The following is a 21,133-nucleotide window of genomic DNA, read 5'->3' as shown; positions in this document are numbered from 1 at the left end:
GGAGCAGCTGATTATTATTCATACAGGCCTATAACACTTAAAAGTCTTAAATCCTATTTTATACTCATGAATGAAATGTGTAGAAGTAAAAACAACTGCTTGACAATTTTTATGACTGACATTTCAAAGTGTTGCCATTGCTGCACAGTCTTAAAATGCAGCAGTGGCATCTGTCGTGTCAGACAAAAAGGAACGACATCAACATGTAAACTCCATGTTTGTTCCAAAACGTGTGCTCAGTTTTACTGTCATTCCTGTGTGCTCAGTGGTCAGCATATCTGATATTAAAAATAAACAGTTACCAGATCTCATGTTATCAGAATATTTTTATTTGCATAGCATCAATCCAAAATCTGTCAGGAGTGATAGAGAGGGGAGAAGAGAGAGGCTCAGGCAGAGGGTTCAGCTAACCAGGTGAGATTTATTGTTAACAAAAACAAAACAAATAACCAATGCCAAAAAAATACAAAACTAAACCAAGGAAATCCAACTAAGAAACAAACTTATGAGAACCCAGGACAACAGAAGACAAACCAGGAGACAACAAGAGGATCCAGCACAGACAAAGGGAAGCACAGGACTTAAATAGACAAGGTAACAAGACACAGGTGAAACACATTAGGGCGGGACAAAAGGCAGGAACACAGGGAAGGTAAAACACATGGACAAACACAAGGGAGACAGGACTTACAAAGTAAAACAGGAAACATGACCAAATCAAAGGAACATAACACAGACAGGCAGAAACAGGACAACACAGGGACGAGCAACAAATCCAGAAACTCAAATAATACACGTGTCAAAACAACAAGGAATTAAATTACAGAATAAACAAGAAACAAATGAGCAACCAAAATACAGAATCATACAAAATCAGTGGTGCAATATTATACAAATAATCATCAATAAATAGCAATGAGTCAGAGTTTAGATGCAGTCTGACCATGAAGAACCAAAACCAGCGTTTTAACCCTAAATGGGCCTGATGTGATCTTTTTTTATGACCACACAACCAAAGCCTTCTCCATATCACCCCTATGGCTTCATTATAAGGCACCATACTGTACATGTTCTTCTGGTAACAATAAAACAATAAAAAAACACTGCAATAAAGCCTGTAGCATTCATCTTGCATCCACCTGCAGAGACATGATTCAACACCAGTAGCTATTAGTTATGTACCCGGTAGTCAATTTATGGATTGATCTGAGCCTACAATAATAGCATCGTCTTACAGTATATTTACTGTTTCCATGGTGATTGAGAATTTGCAGTCGTAGATAACAGTAATTTGTAATCACTGACATTGCTGTGTTATCATTCTCTGCTGCACCAGGCAACCAACACAACTACTAAACACACACACACACACAATCAGGAAGACAACTTCAGTATGATATATTAACAAAGAGAATATGCAGGTCAAATGAACGAACCACCATTTCACTGTTTACAAGTGCAGGAGATCATGTATTTTTTATTCATCTTTTGGTGTTGTAGAAAATTGATATTTTTAGCAGTCTACACTATCTCTGCATGTTTTTAGAGAATTTATCATGGCTACAGTGCGGGACTTGTTTGCATAAATCATCAGTTACATTTAACTTCTTCTGAAACAACTTAAAAAAGCTGACTAAGCCCATCAGCAGCAGATATATCTCACTGTTTTTCACAGCGTTCAGATGTTTGCTGAGATAAGAAAAACAGATGCAGCATTCAGCGGTTAGAGTTAATAAAAAGAGAGCAAGGACAGGTCGAGGACAAAAATACAGAGAAACATTAGGAGTTCAAAGACTATAATCAATCCTTTATTTAGAATAAATGTAAGAGCAAGCATACTCCAAATATTTTATAAAAAAAAACACAAAGGAAATTATGGAGGCATCCAGGCTCACTTCTCAGTGCACACCAACAGGAATAAGCCACAGCAGTGTTTGTCATAGCAAGTTAGCCAGCAAAGCTTCGAGAAAGAACAATAATAGCTCTTGGATTACTAAGAAACCCTGAGATGCAGAGTGGAGCATCATGAAAGCTGACCATTGTCTGTGGCAATAAATCTTGGTTAGCTTAGCTCTTATCCAACAGGCTGTGGCTGGTTACACCACATTCTGTGACAGTGGTGAGTTCACACATATCACCCACGGGTAGCTTTAAGTTCTAGCAAAATCTTGAGGATGAGTAGTTACAGGTGAGAATAAGTTCAATTCTTCCTAAAGCCACACCCTTACTATTAAATCCACACTGTTTATTATTAAATATTTTTTTTTTATAAAAAATGGAATTCAGCTCCATCCTACTGTAAAGTGGCAGCAAAACAAACTTAATAAAAGAAAAAGCAAAACAAAATATTTTCCTACATTTTGACTTGTAATTAAACACATCTTTCTCGTGTCTATGTTCTTTTGTATTTGTTTTCACATATCAGTGTGAAGTCGTGAGTAACATTATCTTGCCCATGTTCACCTGCTGACAGATGTGCGTTTCCGTGCCCATAAAAATAGAAGTGTCCATAGGATTAAAACGTCACGACATATTCTATCAGCAGGGACGTTATTTAAACATCCACTGATGTCAAAAGGGAGGGACATCTTCAAATCCACTATACGCCATCATTTAATATTAGATTAAAACAGCATATAATTTTAGACACAGTTGAATGTTACTTGCGCCATTTAGTTTCCAAGGTAACGGGAAGAGTATATTTAGAGAGCACTAAACTGAGATAGAAGGGAAAAAAATGTGTTAATAAATCTTGATGGAGCAATTACAATTAGTCAAAGTCAAATAGTAAAGATCAAAACACCTCATCTGCTTACAGCTGAAGGTGAGAGAATGCTCAAGAACAACCACCCAGCTCATTCAGCACCACTTCTGACACATGCATCATTCAGTATTTTGTGTCATTACTGATTCACATGGTACAGTAGAGGTTTCACTTCAGGGAAAATACAGACGCAAATGAGGAAAGTATTGAGATTTTCATTCACTATATCCATGGAATCCATTAAATAATAATGTAAAGCCAGAATCATTACAATGCTGATCACATTTTCTTTTATTTAGATATAAAAACGCCTTTTTTTTTTAACCATGTTTCACATAGCACCTCAAAGATCATGGCTCATTACTGTGCGATATACAAACAGCTTCTTCTCATTAGTTCTGTGACTTCATTTAAAGGACCAGTGTGTAGGATTTAGTGGGATCTAGATCACAACCAACCTATGGGGGCTCTAGAGTGGACTACAGTCATGGTGGCAGTCCTGAACAAAGTGGACCCACTAAGTGTAAGCTAAGGCAAACACAACAATTGAATGTAAATTAACACATCAACAAAAAAGCCTTATCATCTCTTAAATCCTGCATGGTGGTCCTTTAAGTTTTAATCCCAAGTATGAGTCTCTTCTTAACCTCTGGGAATAGGTGCAATCATTTTTTTGTCAAAGGGCCACTGACTAGTTTGAAGTACCACACAGATCCCAAAGTACACTGAGGGATTGTGTTTCCTGTTTCATTCCATTACATTATGTTACCTGCCCTGCAAATGTGACAGAAGGCAGGTAAAAATCAGGGCGTCAGGCAGCATCTTTTTTTCTGTTTCCTCTGTACAGTTCAAGCAGGGGTTTGTATTTTGGCGCCAAGAACAACAACCATCACTGACTTCAACAAATAAGACAAATTTGTTCATTGGACAGCAAGACCAAGTCGAAGGCACGATATGAGGATCAAACTCTGAGTCTCAGTGTTTACAAAGCTAACAAAGCTGCCCTGAGTTTAGAGGAGCGTCCTCGCGGGTTTTCACTGACATCGTCCTTTTCTGGTGTGATCACTTTTTTCTGCAGAGGAAGCCAATGAACAGCCAGTCCACTATCTTTTTTTCCATGTGCCAGCTTTTCCTTCTTGTTGCTTTGCTTCCTTGGGCTGAAGTGGTCCAAATTCGACAAGTCCTCTCCCTGCAGGAAGCGTTTAACCAGCCTGTCCTCTAGTGAATGAAAGGTGATTGTGCAGAGACGTCCTCTGGGTTTTAGCACTGCCTGGGCGGCACGCAGACCCGTATGAAGTTCATTCAGCTCATCGTTCACAAAGATACGCAGAGCTTGGAAAGTTTTAGTGGCCACATGTGCAGGTCTTTGGAGTCGGTCTTTACGAGCATAGACAACACCGGGAGGAAATGATCCTGGGGAGAGAAAATAATCAGAGCCAGTGGATGCACCTGGATTAAATGATTTTAATACTGTATTCAATTACCAGCTAGCCACACTAGCTTACAAGATTTATTCTAACAACTCAATTCTCCTCCTTATTTTCCTTTTACTAATAATACATTTATATCAATACAACAACCTGTGTTGTGTAGTTGTGTGTCCTTCACAAATTCACCATTAGATGTCACTAAATCTTACAGAGCGGTGCTTTAAAAAAATCACATTCTTAACGATTCAGTTCTCTTCAATTATACTGTATTAACATTTAAATTACACTGGAATTAGAATGGTAATATCTGTTATTATTCTGCTCATCGTTTGCATTAACATGCACAATGAATTTTGTCTGAATGAACTCTTTTAACTGCATCCATGTCAAGGCCAAGGGATGCGACTCTGAAGTCAGGAAAAGTCATATTCTGAACAGAGCGCCTAACATTTAAATCTAAAGACATTTTTCACCACACCGCTTCTTCTTCTTGCCAACTCCTCAAAACTCTCATGTGACCTAATAACTCATATACTGCATGACCTCAATGGCTCACAAGTGTGTTCAATCCTGCAAAGGCTGAAAATGCTTGGATTCTGTACTATTCATTCATTCACTAGAGCTCATGAATACACTGTCTTCTGGTTGATTGAGATTCATCACATAACAGTGTGATTTATATTATTCATGCAAGAGTGGTCATTAAGTTCAGAGAAAACACGTCACAGCAAAAACAACACAGCCTTTTGAAAAATACATACGAGCCAATGTAAGCATGGGACGGGAGCTGCAGTAGGACTGAGTGGCAGGTCCATCAGAGGCTCTGTGCAGAGCAGATGGAGGGAGGAGATGGTGTTGATATGGCTCATGTGTCACTAAAATACCAAGGTAAACGCAGCCAAATGCTTCTCGTGATCTCTCACTTCAACAAACGCCAAGTTCATGTTAAATCTTCCAATAAAACCACTACTGCCCGTGCTCGGATTATTATTAAAAAATTCCAAGACATTGTGGTTTTTGTAGTTATTGCTCCCTGGCTGTTGCGCTCAGTCTCGATAAAATAAAGGGTGAATGATGTTTGCCAACCTTCCCCGCAGGCTTCCGCTTTAATACTACTTAATAATTTGCACCTGCCTTTTAGGTGCCGGCAATTTTTTATGCAAAACTTTTTTTATTTCTCCTCCAGATATTTTGAGCAAGCCTCCCTCAGAGTGCACGTTCAGTTCAGACAAAGGCATTGTTATTTGTCAGGAAAACTGCACTTACAGGTTTATGTACCACTTTGACAAATACCCAACAAGGTGCAGGGAGCTACACAAAGGTTGATAAATGTGGGCATTGAGGCCAAATTTGCTGACATTGGGAAAACATTACCTTCAAATTAAGAGATTGCAGAGTCTACCTTGATCAAGCCACAAGACAAAGGAACAATTAGACACTTATATAGACCGGCGTAGAAACTGCAATAAATAGAGAAGTGAGTGATGTGGCATTTCTCTCCTCCTGCACTAAACAGCTCAAGGTGTGACTCACACCACAATCAATACAATGCCTGCGCAGCAAGGACCAGCCCTGGTCTGGCCGCACCAAGCCATGTGCTTTCTCTCTCCAATTCATCTTTCAAAGGTCCTACAGACAGATCCACGGAGAAAAGGAGAGATTAGGATGTGTACATAAAGAGGAAATCAGGTAGTTAAGAAGAAATCACAACACTGGGAATGTATTGCAGAGGACAGCATACAGAATGAATATCGCTCAGCTCTGTACTCTGCCTCGGTGTTATGACTCATCTTAAGTTGCTATATTTTATAGCACGCATCAACAAAGGCAGGAACTACTACACGCCACAATAAGCTATGTGGACCTCAGCGGTGTTTGATGGTTCAGTGTTACTGGCTAAGCAGAAAGTTGAAGGCTCTTCACATCTGATTAAATGGAACAGGAAAGAAATGAACACTTGTTTTTTCATTCAATTCATCTGAACTTTGCAGGCTTGACTGTTTGTTGAACAAAGCTATACATCCAATCAGACTAAAGTGCTTCTTTACACCATAAGCTTGCACACTTTAAATCATTGCATGTCTTCATGACATATGTGTTGCTAAAAGGTTGATGATGTAGTCAAATGTTTGCAGGGATTTCTTGGAATCAGGTTGGAAATAGTCTTAGCCAGGGGTTACCAAAGTCTGAGACCGCAGGCCTCCCCTCTAATAAAACTCAGAGAAGGTGGCTCTTTGCCACCCTCCTTCAGATCACTTGCATGGATTTCATTACAGTCCTGGATTCCTGGGATTGTGGTTATGTGTGATCCCGCACCCAAAAACGGCTGATAAAACTTCATTTTTGATGATTCTGGTAACAAGATTTATTTATTTTTGTGTATGTATTAGTTTCTGAAAACCTGTAAAAGTAACTTCTGTAATAAAAAATGCAGGGAATTCTACAGTAAGTATCTTTTGATAACTAATGGAGTGTTTCTTTACTTCTATTCACTGAGCTGCCTCTGAACCTGTTTGCAGCCCTCTTTGGGGCGACTGGCCTCCCACTTTGAAAACCACTCTGTTTCTAACACTGCTGATATTGTAAGTGCCGCCACCTGCGAAGTGACATTTAAGAGTTTTATGTGCTCCAAAAGTTAAAACTATTTTCAGCTGGATGCGCTGGTATGTCGAGGGTGTCTCTGTGCCGAGGATGATCACAGAGCTGTCAAAGGGTGTCAAAACAGATGCTGCCAGAGCAAAAACAGCTGCTGCTGGACACAGACCCATACTGTTACAGTGCTTGCTCTGTGTGAACATCAACAGCTTGTTGGCATATGTAAATTAATATGTCCCATGTCTTTCCTTCTGGCTACTCATACACACACAGGCAGTTTATAGAAGCTGATTGTGTGATTTGATTAGAACAAAAATGACAATTAAAATACACCTATACATAAAATTGAGGGTTCTTGACACATTTTCACACCCAGCTCATCACTTTGGATACCTATGTCTTGTGTTATAATGCCGCTCGCCTGCTTTTTGAATCCGTTTTTGCATCCGTCCACATCAGGAGGATTAAGGAGTGACAGACCTAGGTTTATACTTTTATCAAAAAAAAAGTTATGGTTTGCGTCTTGGTTACCACAGTAACCATATACGTCCCTTCTAATATGATTCAGTCCCTTCAAAAGAGCCACAGCTTCATTACTGCTGCTAAAACGCTTTTTCTGAAAATGGCTTAAACTGATGACACAGTGGAACCTTTGGCTTCAGGAAGTGATGCATTCAAGACTGATTGGGTGAGACTGCCATGGCTTCACACCACCCTAATCATCACACCGTCACATAAACACTGCCTCCCATGTTTGCAATAAACACTGGCACTGGTACACAAATGCTGTCCTATTAGCAATCCTCCTCTTCTCCTCTGGGGTGGTATTTACAATATAAGGGATAAACAGCCATACAAAATGTACATTAATCTCAACTAAAAACAGAACATGACATCCCTCAGATACAGGAAGGTTTGTACTAATAACAGATACTTTAGTTAATGTATTTTAAATACATGTTTCTCAAGATCCCATATACTGGAGATTAATCTGTCTGAGTCTGTCCTCCAGCCAACAACTGGCACTATTCAGCCATCCAAAAACTGAGCTGGGTAAAACAGACTAATTTATATCACATTAATGTTTGACCATTGTTTGTTCAGTTAGATCTCTCAATAAAAAATTGCATCTGTGAGGGGTTTTAGCATCATTAGCTTATGTTCGCGTAGAGAATTCATATTAAAATCGACTTTACACACTCAGTGAAACTGGCAAAACAACCCAAACAAACCCAGGCTCTGCAGCATGAGCATTTCATTCAAATATGTGAGGGAAATTATTTGTCTCTCTGTGAGCCAGCGGGGGGAAAAAAATCTGCTGTCTGTACTCAGCCAAAGATTGTTTATGAACCAAAGAACAATCACACTGTATAACAGCAGCCGTCTCCCATAGTAAAACCAGCTGATCAGGGCTTGGCAGTCAGAACTTCAAAAATGTTATTCCAGGTTAATTCTGAATCAGAAGCTTAAGTATGCTGCTGTCTTTTAAATTAGTGAGTAGATGTTAAATCAAGGGTGGTGCAGTGTTAGCACTGTAGCTGGGTATATATATATATATATATATATATATATATATATATATATATATATATATATATATATATATATATATATATATATATAGTATATACAACACTTGCATGTCATTTCTTTTTTGCCATTTAATGTTCATGTCATTGCTGCATCTGAATACTCTGTGTACTTACTCATACATAGCACATGAATTCAGGGTCGTGATCAAAAGTAGCAAATTATGCACTCAGTGAAAATAAAGATAGCAACATGTCTCTACTGAGCAACTTTCTGTACCACCAGGTTCACAAGTTTCTCCACTACATAGCCAAAATGGAGGCCATCACTGGCGTTCATTGCTTCACACCAAGTGGCAACCTCCTGGGCTCGGAAATGAGGCCCATATGGAAGTGTTAAAAATTGCAGCCCTCCCCCCTCCTCTTGCTTACCGACTGGTACAAAAAAAGGGTTTGATATCTATTGATAAGTTTCCTTTTTGTGCCAACTGTACAGGGGGTGGATTTAATTACAGTATATTAAGACTTACAATTTTGCATAATAATGGCCACCTTGAGTGACAGGTGGATGCTGACTCACAGCACAAGCCTCACACACCTGCCTGAGCTCCAACTCTTTGCCTGTATTCAGTTGGGGTCTTCAACAGGGACCTGAAACAGCTCCTTAGAAACCTATGTGTGATGTTACAGACACCTTTTCTATAGTTATACACAGTCTGTGGTTCACACTCATGTTAGTTCAAACTTTATGACTGTAATGGGTATTCCATCTACGTACTGCACTGCATAATGTCATAAGTGAATGCACTTAAGCAGTCAAAATAACCAGGATGAGGCCAAAAGGATGGGATTTAGGAGGCTGATTTCCTGTGAAATCTAACTAACTCAATGACTGATCGTCTGTTGCAGTGTTTCCTCACAATTTTAATAGGTTGTGTAGTGAAATGTGTCTTCTATAATATTTCAAATCAAACACATGCACTAACTCTCGTCATTTCTCCTATGACTGTAAATGTTTTCCTGCCATTATCCCTGTCACCACTGGTCATAGAGCTCCCCCTGGAACTTTCTTAAATCAAGACCTCTCAGATTGTTCCAAATAAACATGAGTGCTAACTCGCTTTGCTCTTCAAAAAAAGATCAAACAGCTGCTCTTACTCACACCTGTTCTCCCTGGGTGACACTGACGCACATACTGCTCTGTGCAATAACTGTTGCAACACTCGTTCAGCATCTCAAATCTGGAGTTTCATGGATAAGAAGGGGGGAAAATGATCAGGAAGACAAATAGTAACCCCTGCTTTATGCACGAGTGTGTCGTGTGTGTGTGTGTGTGTGTGTGTGTGTGTGAGTGTATGTGGGTGTTTGCATTTGTGTCAGGTGTATGTCTATATTTGTGAGCACTGGAACAAAGGGAGAAAAAAGGAATAAAGAAGCAGTGTGGGGAGGCGAGAGATTGGCTACTGCATGTGAGGCACTGTTTTTTAAGGCATCCACCACATTCTGTTTCAGCCACCTTCAACTCTGTCTTTGTCTCATCTTTATCTCTCAAAGAAAGGTGTTGAAGAAAGACACTCAAAACAGAGGCAGACGAGAGAATGATGACTGGGATCACGGTCCATGTAATATTCTGAGACACATGTGTCCCACTGGGAGACAGCCTTAATAACTCCACTTGTGCTTTATTTTCCCTTACAGCCTCCAGAATGCTGCGGGGAATTAATCAGAGTAGTATCTAGCTACCTGCCACCACGCTGGCCAGCTGCTGTGTCCGGGTGATGGGGTTGACACGGCGTGCTTCCACAATGGCTGAAGCTATTTTCCTGGCGTTTCTTTCTTCCCCGTATGCAGTGAGGATGGATGCAAGAGCCTGTTGATCTAAGGTATTCACAACGTCAGCAGCGCAGGGCATGTCGGGGTACCTACGCACAAAAAGAAGCCCAATTAAGCTGCTTGACGTCATGTCCTTGCTGACAGTGGCGAATCCTGACAACTCTGAGATACAGCTGAAAACCTTTATGGCTGACAGTTATGAATACACTGATTGTGAGAGAAGGAAAAAGAGAAATGCAGCTTTGTGCAACAGCTTATAATGGGGTTGTCTCTGTTGCTTTGCACATTTGCAAAATCATTACATTACTATAAAATACACTGCACGCAGATACACATTTAAGCAACCGATTATTAATTATGCAGTTTTATATTACACTGTTGTTATTATATTGAAACTAGGGATGTCCCGATCAGGTTTTTTTTTTTTTTTTGAAATCACGTAATCGGGCCCGATTTCCGATCATGTGATCGGATCGGGACATCCCTAATTGAAACATAAGATGTATTTTAATTACTCAGTAATTAAGTATGATTACAGAGCATCCTGGTTGCAGTGAAGTTAAGGGAAAGTCTGACCTTAAGATAATGTAAAAATAAGTCTTAATGCTGTTAGGCAATGGAAGAGATTAGCTGCTACTTGGTGGCATGAATTAGCCTGCACCTTGTGCGTGCTTTCACCCCTAGAACTGCCCCAGTGGGAGCTCTATCAGGGCAGAAAAAAAGCAGAAGCAGGACATAAAAACAAAAGAAATAATAGAACTAAAAATGGACCTGAAGCATTGTTGGCTAATTATGCACAGATCAATATTTCTTAAGCCTGCTGGTCCCCATGTTGCAATGTAAATACTTAGCATTAAGCATTAACATTGCAATATGTTAATGCCCATACTGATATCTACAGGCTACGTTCCTTTTTTTTTATAGCTATGATGTTTAAATGATTGCCCCAATGAACACTAGAGCTACAGGCCAACCTTCCAATAGCTGCATGTTGTGAATTTCCTACCTCTCTCCATCCATTCTCATATCCAAGGGTCCATCCTTGCTGAGGGAGAAGCCTCTCTCTGCCTGATCCATCTGCATGGAGGAACAGCCTGCATCCAACAGGACTGCATCAATGCTGCCTGGCTTAATGTTCATGTTAGACAGCAGGGATTCAAGCTCGCTGAAGCGGCCAAGCAATGGCTTTACACGACCACTGGAGAAAGGATTAGGGAAAGGAAACGTGCAATTAGACATTTGTGTATGAACTCATGCAGCCTAACGGTTATTAATATACTGCCTATAGACTCACAAATAAATATTTTACTGACAGTACAGTGAAATTCTATTTTTACCAGATTGGTTGTATAAATGTCTTTATGTACAAATTATATAATTGTTGATGTTTTGAAAGTGTGCTGCTCTTAACCAACTATACACATTCTACATTCCTGTTACAGAAGCAGGACAGACAGGAGGATTGGTATGTACTGTAGCTGACAATAAAGATAATATAGGTGTTGAATTTCTTTGCACAGTTATAAAGCAACACAGAGCTGGAGGACATTCTTTAACATTGGAAACATATGTAAGACATACTTCTGGCTAAGCTCACCTACATTACACTACAGAAAAGAATAAGGCTGTGTTCTCAGCATTAAGGAGAAAAGAAACTGTTTGGTAAGTCAAAAACACAAACGGTGGAGGACCAAGTAGCCTTCCAGGAGGTACAACAAGACCAATGTACAACCTGTGACCTGTTAAATACATTTTACAACAGAAAGGGCGCGATAATTGAAATATACTGTAATATTATTAAGTCAAATATTTTGCTTAGACCTGTGCATTTTGCTACACTGACTTTGTATTTATATAAATATACAAATGTTGTATTAAATAAATAGTATTAAATGAAAAGTGGTCTAATGAGTTATACTGCCACCTTCTCTCATAATGATACACACATCAGAGTAGTTACAGCATCTGATCTGAGTCCATTAGAAGTTTCAAAATGACACAGAAACAGATCACTGATGTGATGGAGGATGGTTTCCTGGTCAGAGTTTGTTATCTGAACCACACACCTGTACATCTTTTGCCACCAGTCACCTCATGGTGCTCCTCAGAATTGTCAGCCCTCCTAGTGTCCTTAAGTTTGTCACTATTACTCCTCAAAAAATTTTAAGGAAATGTGTTTAGGGGAAGATCGTACGATTCACTGGCAACTCACAACGGCTTGATCAGCTTTCCTGTGAAGCTTTTAAAAAATTAATCTTGCCTTTTCTTTGGAAGTCAACTAACTGTGTTAACAAAACCATCAAGATCCTCCCTCATCTCTGACAGAGCAAGACTCTGTGTACTCACTTCCTCATGCACGAGTGGTGAGATCCTCAAGCCATGTTCATGCATTTTTCATGTGACCTTTTAACATTGTGTGAACAAAGATGATGGCAGCGGAAAGCAACAGGAGTTAGCATCTATACATTAGGAGCTAAAGGTCCGCCACAGCCTCCTCCACCCTGCCATTCTCCAGTTATGAAAGCAGCTTCCCGAAGTTTATTACCCTTCAAACATTATTATGGGACAAAATGGGACTGCTGCTCCTGCTGTCGTGATCTCTAGGAAATCTGGGAAAATAAAAACATCTTGTGCACTTGCATAGAAAATCCTTTTTAAGCCCTGATAACTTAGAACAGAGATATCATTGTTATTGATATAAATCCTACTTTATTCATTAATTTAATGGTGGGTATTTCCTGTTAAATAAGCCTTTTCCAGATCCTGGTCTCAGTCGAATGCATTTAACAGTGTGTTGTGCACATTCAAACACCTTGTTATGTCTGACGCCTCACCTATCTTTGAAACAACTGCCGACCTAAACACACAGACTGAGGCTCTGCTCTCGACACATGAACCTCCATCTGCAGTAGACTTGTTGATTTCAGTGTAGCCTAAGGATCCATGCAAAGGGTTGTTTTAGTCCTTAATGGTTTTCCTTTATGTATAATTATTTGTTTATTTGTATCAGGATACATTGACGTTAATAACAATAAGCAGCTTCTTCTAACAATGTAGGTATCAATAGAATCAAGGTATTGACTGCAGCCGTCATTCTGTATAAACAAAAGATGATCAGCATTTGATCTGAGGTCGTGACACGGTGTTTATGCTTCTCGTTGGAAGTGACAGGAACTTACCGGTATATACTTATATGTGTACATATTGACTGAAATATGTATGATTTTACTATTACTGACTGCTGTTTGCAAGCTTGATTCTCAGATATTTTAAAACTTGACCTTTTAACATACATTACCATGACTCCACCTTTCTCAAGATTAACTGGGGGCATTAAAGGAAAGAACACAAAATGGCAGGTCCTCTATTTCAAAACCCACTGAAGACAAAATGGCAAGGGAGCATCTCGCCCACGCTGCCAGGGCCTCCCTTTGCTTTGCTGTTGTTATTCACTTTCCTGCACAGTGATTAATTTGTTGAAAAATCTATAATAAAGGCTTTGTTGTTCTCCCCCATCACCTGCACAATCCCTTTCTGCCTCCTCCGTGGCACTCTACCCACCATCTCCAATTTCTACATTTTTTTTTCTTTATTCAAAGTTTAGATAGAGAGTTTAGAAAGTTTTTATTTCTCTGGTCTTAGAACATTTTAGCTATTCTGGTTTCTACTTGCAGCGTATTTACTCGAACAGCTAGAGATCAAGCAGAGCTGCACTGATGATCATCCCGCTGTTTCCCCAAAGCTAGATGCTAAATTTGTCAGCAGTTCGGTGCTGCAAGAGTAGCATACAGGGGAGCTAACTAAGCCAAAAAATTTTAGTTTAAGATGCTATTTTTTCCATGGCTTAAGCATTGAGTTAATCTGGCTGCAGAGACTCAGAATACAGGAATCTGTAATCACGATTCTTTACTCTCCATGACTCTGAACCGATTCACAAAAGCTAAAAAAAAAAATCAATTTATGATGGAAACTTGCAGCATTTGGAACTCCTTTAGTTCATAATTTACATTTTGGGGCCATTTAAGCTTAATTTACTATATAATTAGCTTTGCTAATGACAAAGACAGGGTTTTTCATGCAGAGAGGGAACTCTGGTACATTTCAGTCAGAACCAATGAAAAATCACCAGCACAAAGAGATGAAATGAAAAATCACATTTCACAGGCCTAGGAGTGTGTTTAGTGCTAATTAGTTTTCATTGCCAAATAGTGACACTTGTAATGCATTATTAGCTGGCAGCTACAACCATAAATGGGCGTCTGTAGCAGCAGAGGTAGAAAATGGCCAAAGGGAGACAACAGCGTTAGGTAGTAAAGCTTTCATCTGAGTCAGAGCGTCCATCATCACTCTAAAACATGAGCATGTTTGTGAACCAAGTTATACTTATGTTATCTACTTTTCATTGACTGGAAACCAAAACTGTGATGTGCATGTGTGTCTGTCCAAACGAAGGCGATGAACACACCTACCATTACTGTGCCATTTTTGTAATCCGCTGAAGGATATAAAAATATGCAAAACAGTTACATAATATATCTAAATTATTAACTTCTTTATGTGGCTTAGACACAGAGTCGGAGATATAAATGCCTTATGTAATGTCTTATATTATTAAAGAGGACACGTTTCAGTGGTGTATGTGCTGAGGTTCAAGTGCGGGCTCATAATTGCTTAAGAGATTTGAGCTATTTATAGGTGTAGAACATTGACATTATACATTTTGTTCATTATTCTGGAATCTTTATTTTGATATTCTTCAACTTTAACAACTATGGACCAAGCAAAGGCTGAGACCAAGTTACCACTGCTACTACTGAATGACCTTCTAGGGGACGACATGTTTTTGGACTTCCGGTTTCGGGGCAAAGACCATTTATATTTATAAAACTGCAGGATTTTAACCTAACCAGAAGACTTACATGACACTGGGAGGATGCATAAAACCTGTTGTTTTACAAATTCGACAGAGTGTCATTTCCCTGGACAGACTGCACATTCTAGTCAGAACAAATGTAGTCATGGCTTGTTTTAAACACATGCGACAGAAACATTTTGGTCATATTGAAGAAAGTTTCTTTACATTTTTAACTTGTTTAAATAGGCTGACCCTGCCAACGTATTTGATAGAAAAACTAGATTTGATAGAAACTAGAACGTCAACTAGAACTTGAATATTTAAAATTAAGTGAGTAGGTATCATCCACTAGAATAAAATTAATAATCTGATGTGAGTCACTGGTAATGTGATGTGCAGAACTTTGATATACCCAAGGTCAGTGAAGAACCATTAAGCTCAATTCAATGCAGGGTTTTATTTGCATGAAACAGAATACACCCTCACTAAATATTACCTTGTCATTGATTGTTGTAGTCCGTCTAGTATAAGAGCACACTCAGAGAGGACATGAGGAACCTTCACAGTCTGAGCGCATGCTCGTTCAACACGATACAGCCTCTCCACAAATCAAGCCTGAAATATTCCCTTGTGTTGACCTGCTCAGTTCCTTTACCTGCGTCACTGAAGCTTAAGACAAGATGCTGATTGATTGCTTTCAGCAGGGGAGCAGTGATGAAAATATCTACAGTCGGTTGAAGGGAAAAAAGAGAAGGAGGATACAAACACAGAGGCTAGTCTTTAAAAATGCATTTTCTTTCCCAAAATTACCTCAGTTGACCTAGAGACGGATATAAAAGATGTTCCACTGATGGATCTATTTACTAGTAAAGCTATGAGAAAATCAAGAATTCATAAATAACATGATTTTAACTAGTTGCTTGTGTGTCTCCTAAAACTGTTCAATAACTGGATCCCTGTTGCTTTTCCACTTTTAAATTCCATCTTCTTTATTTTCTGGGTCCAAAGATCATTTCTGAACAGTTGGTGTTGTGTCACATCGATCAGAAGTTTCAAAACACTTCCCTGGATGTCGTTTTGGATGTGTGACTGATCGATTTAATGATTGATTCAGGTTACTAATCAGCTCAATTAAAGGGAGTGCAGACTGTGGTTGGTACGGAAAAATGCAAATCCTCCATTTAAAAAAATCCAGCATATGAATTATATTTATATTTATGCAGTGTGGTAGACACTATACACAATCAGACTGAAAAACACACAAATGCTTCACAGATCAATGCAGCTAATTATTATTGTATATCATTACATTATATTATATCGACACTCTCATTTGTTACCATCACCATCATCATGAACTCACAATATCTCACATTGCATATAGAAGTTAGAGGGTTCAGAAGAAAGACCTTATCTTGGTAGGCTAAGGCTTATTGGAAAATATGGGAATTCTGCACGCATGTGTTCGGTTCTGGCTAATGATGGTTTTTAAATAAAGCAATGGCATGTGTTCACTTCACTTCAATGAGTTGTAAGTTGTAATTGGTAATATGTTGGGTCACATTGGCATATCAGACACCACAAAAATCCAATTATCACCCATAGGTATGGTAAAACTATAGCACGAGAGCATGAGTGGGGTTACTATAACAATGAATATCTCAGGTGTATGACAGTGTGGCAGGAGTTCTGTAACATAAGGAGGAACTTAGTGTACTAGAGTATTATGCAGATCGTGGCTAATATTAGATTTTACATACAGTTCAGTTAGCAGAGCCAGGAATCAACACAAAACTGACCAAACTAGCTATTCATGCTAAAACTATTTCAGTCACACAGATTGCTTCCTTTGTGTACTGTGAGGACAATTTTTTATTATTTACGTTTGAAAAGTTGTGTTTTAATATTATATAGCAGAAAATGGTGGCAGGGTGCTGGTGAGTGAGCTGCTACATTAATTAACACCCTCTCACTGCGCATGAACTACTGAGCTATATACATGAAAAACAGACTTTAAAGAGTTACAGAATTAACTATTAAGTATTCGCTTAGGATACTATGAATACAATGTGTTCAAAGTGTGGATATCATAACACGGTGCTTGATATATAATCACTGAGTTCATAGCCAGTGCTTATATTTAATATCACATCTCATATCATATGTGCCTGTGTTCAGCCCCCTATGTACATGTAAATCCAATGTTTGCCTTTTCAATAACACTTTGCCTTTTCAGATTCATAACATTTATTGTGGGCACAACTACTGCAGTGCTTCAAGCACGGGGAAGTCATAGCAACAAGGAGAATGGTGCAGAGAACAGCAAGGCATGCAGGAGAGAAATCCCATTAAAGACATGATTCAGGTAGGTTCTTTCATAAGCTTTTAAAGTGTTGAGACGGGACATTATTCTCCTTGTGATGTAAAAAAAAAAAATGGGTTCATATCGACAACAGCACTCAACAGTTTGCATTGAGGGTTATACTTTCCAGGAGACTGGGGAGTAGAGAGCAGAGAGAAAATCCTCTCACCCTGTTGTGTGGATGCACTGCGTAGGCTGCCAGGGTCTTTTACTCAGGCTTCCAATAATATTGGTTAATTGCTAGATTTCTCTAGCCTCTCTCAACTTGCATCACGAGTAGGCGTGGAAGAGTTTACAGCAGGGGTATATTGCTGCTGACAGAATACAGTGTTCTCATTCTCTCTCTCTCTCTTAATTGTCATTCCCTGCTCACAGGCACATTTCTCTGGCAGGTTCCCTTGAGAGAGGTTTCCCCAGAATCTACGTAAAAGGATTCCTTCCCACGCCATGGTCTTAGGAACATCTCATTTTCATCCACCCGCGCCTTGCTCATGCACACACGCACGCACACTGCCTCTCACCCTGGCATTGTGTCCTCGTGTCTCCCTGTTCTCTCACTCTATGTTTTCATTTAATGCCCCCCCCCTCCCTATAACTTATAGATCCTCTGTGGGAGGCAGCATCTCCCTCACACCGCAGGCGTGGGCCCTTACTCTGACAAATGACATGCTGGGCCCACCAGCTTTGCGTGGGGGGAGAGAAGCTTTAAGTTAAGAAGGAAGAATGGATTTGATTGGATGGCAAAAGTCAGGGACTGTATCTTGGCAAACAGCATTTGATTGGGCTCAGGGAAGAAGTGAGAAACACAGGGAGAGCTGCAGCAGTACTGTATATCAAACCTACAGTATGTTTTAATAAGTAATGGCCTCAAAACAAACACTGCTCAAAATTGCCAAGCTGCCAAGTGTGACAGTAAAAATTTATGACCAAACATTAGCCATGATATAGTGTAAACATTTGTCTAGACAGTGTGTAGCTTTAAGCTTTAACTTGTGTTTTGGTGCGGCTGATCTTTTTCAATAAATCACTTACGAATGTTCCTTTGCTAACTGCTGGGCCAGACAAATAGCTGTGGGATCACGGTCTAAGGCCAGGACTGTAACTTCAGGAGCTGCGTTCAGTATCGCTTTGGTATGACCACCACCTCCAAATGTCATGTCCAGGACCACCTACATGCGAGAAAGCAAGAAAACAACACATTCTTCTCACAACAGGACTCCATATACATGATTCATCATCTTATCATCACAATGTTGGTTCAATCACAGTGGTACGCACTGATTCACTATCTGTGATTTTTCTCTTATCTCACAGTATTAATGTCAATGTTAAAGCAATAGTGTGGAACTTTTACATATACATGATTGTCTGTTACATTGAAATCTTAAACTAGTTCGTATGTTGTCTGTTATACCAGAGTTTTAAATCTGATGTGACATTCAAGTGGCAGGGTCGGTTTCAGCAGCCACCACCATGTTTACCAATATAAGGCTTATCAACATGATACAGTTCTTGTTAGGAACATGCATAGCAACATAAAGCAGCCTCTAGAGCCATTCCAGTCTTAACTTAAGTTTTATCCATTGCACTTTGTCACACTGTCTTTGACTCTTTATTTAGTTAGGTTTACGGATTTAATTTACAGCATTAGGTGGGTCTCAATTCTGACACACAAATTCAACCTGTGCAGAGATGTCGTGCCCTTAATGCATCCGTGTCAAGCGGCAACCTTCGGGGCTCAAACTTGAAGCCCATGCGGAAGTGTCAAAACTTGTAGTTCACGCCGCAGCCATTGGGGGCTGGCTCCAGAAGCAAGTCATTTCCCATAGACTCCCATGTTAAAATGACCAACTTCACAGCAGAAATGAACATGTTTACAGCCTGGTACAAAAAAAACATTCTGGTCTCAAATGATAAGTTCCCTTCTAGTGTCAATTGTACAAGGGGTGAATTTTTTTACAACTCCCTCATTTAAATTTTATTTGGACTTAAAACTACGCATAATTATGGGCGTTCCCGCTTGACCAACAGACGGTTGCCATATCACAGCGGGAGTTTCCTGCTTCCACGATCGCCCGCCCCCCTAAACTCCGCTCGTGCTCCCCCTCTTTGTCCATATTTGAAGTTTTGGCTGACGTGACACTGCCAACATGGCGGTGGTCAGAGCGTCCCAGAGCCTCCTACTGAGCCTCAGAATGGCTCTTCAGAAACAAACGGGTGACGTCACGGAAGCTTTGTCCATAGTTTTTATTGTCAATGGTCTGTGTGAAAGGACCAGAGGTGGAGCGACCTGACAGCCATCACAAAACACAGTAACACCCCAAAATCAACCACTGTGTGAAAGTGTGAGCCCCTAATAAGTACATATAGTAACTTCCACAGCATTCTCCAAATGTTTTTTTTAAATGCCAACATGTCCAAAAATAGTAAGGTGCCAACTGTTACATCTATTTCTGTGTTCTACAACAAAAAACAAATACGACAATGATAATGTGTTAGTGAGCTAACTAGCTTCGTTGGTGACTTTAAGATAACATGATGAGAAAAATTGCTGTTTCATATTTGTCTCGAGTTTGCCCAAGCTGCGTTAGCTTAGCTAAAAAACATGTGAATTCAACAGAGGAATCTCAATACCAATCCTGCAATTTTCTTCCCAATTATACCTTGTGCAGCCTAGAGCCATGACACCTACAAAATACAGTCATACACTTTTAATATTTAAATACCTGCATCTATCCTGAATAATTATATAGAAGTTGTACAACATTTTGTTCTGCCTTTTGTATTTGTTGTTGTAGCTTGTCAAACTGGTCATCATGTTTTATAGGTTTGTATAAATATCAGTGAACTTTATTTTTAAATTCCCACCTATCATTCACTCCCTCCTTTAGTAACCAAAAGCATCACAGCACTCTGTACTTACTGTAAGTGATGTTTAAACCTTCGTCACAACTAAACATAATATTTCAACAGTTTAAATTAGTTGAAGCTGTTCTAATCAATGTTTTTATATGAACAGTTAATCCACTGACCATGTGTAATGTAAAAGGTCCACAGAGTGTAACCTGCAACTCACTTCTACTGAACAGTAGGTCCTTTTCTCTGCAGCGGTGTTTCAGTGACAAAAATGCAAACATAGATACATTTCACTTGGTGTTTACTACAGCAGACTAACACACACACCTCTCATCAGCCATCATTCAAAGTAACTGAACCAAAATTAATTGAAGTACTGTTATTATGATAATGCACATTACCTTAATCCTCACACAACCAGCTCATTCATCACACAACTGCCTTCCCCTGAAACTGTTGTTTCCATGGGAATCTTTCGCATCTCCACCAACTTTCTTCATCAATTCAATCCATGCGATTAAATAAAGATTACACTGTATTAATATTTATCCAGTGTGATGTAAATGCACAATATAGCATCGATCAACAAATTAGTTGTTGCGCCTATGGCCAGTTGTTTGTTGCATATAGTTACACTAATTCCACCTCTGAATACTCGGGTTATCTTTTTCCTGATGTGCTGTTGTTAGATGGATATTATTCATGGACATATCAGCGTGCAGCCCATGTGAGCACCATCAGACAGATCTTAATGGATTTTGTCTCATCACCCATTTAGTTGTGAAGTCATCGTCTAAACAGCCAGCTCACTCACTGTTAGTGGAGGTGCTCTTTATTTCAAGTGCAGCGGGAACCACCAGTATATAATACGCTGCAGGAAACTCTCTGCTTTTGATGGGAAACACAATC

At 39.5% G+C, this 21,133-nt stretch overlaps 1 protein-coding gene across 2 annotated transcripts in view; it reads right to left on the bottom strand.

Moving 5' to 3' along the window:
* Positions 1–378: 378 nt before the first annotated feature.
* The window catches only part of mettl15 (methyltransferase 15, mitochondrial 12S rRNA N4-cytidine), a 36,017-nt gene continuing 15,262 nt past the window's right edge, over positions 379–21,133 (bottom strand). For both annotated transcript variants that reach the window (XM_028402052.1, XM_028402053.1), the window contains exons 3-6: positions 18,401–18,537; positions 11,158–11,349; positions 10,062–10,240; positions 379–4,177 (exon numbers count right to left, since the gene is read on the bottom strand). In XM_028402052.1, coding sequence (XP_028257853.1) covers positions 3,747–4,177; positions 10,062–10,240; positions 11,158–11,349; positions 18,401–18,537 — 939 coding nt within the window. In that variant the 3' untranslated portion in view covers positions 379–3,746. The remainder of the gene's footprint in view (positions 4,178–10,061; positions 10,241–11,157; positions 11,350–18,400; positions 18,538–21,133) is intronic.

The sequence above is a fragment of the Parambassis ranga genome, chromosome 3 (genome assembly GCF_900634625.1).
Source record: "Parambassis ranga chromosome 3, fParRan2.1, whole genome shotgun sequence".
Taxonomy (NCBI): domain Eukaryota; kingdom Metazoa; phylum Chordata; class Actinopteri; family Ambassidae; genus Parambassis; species Parambassis ranga.
Note: the sequence above shows the minus strand (reverse complement) of the source record. Positions and strands in the feature narration are given on the sequence as shown.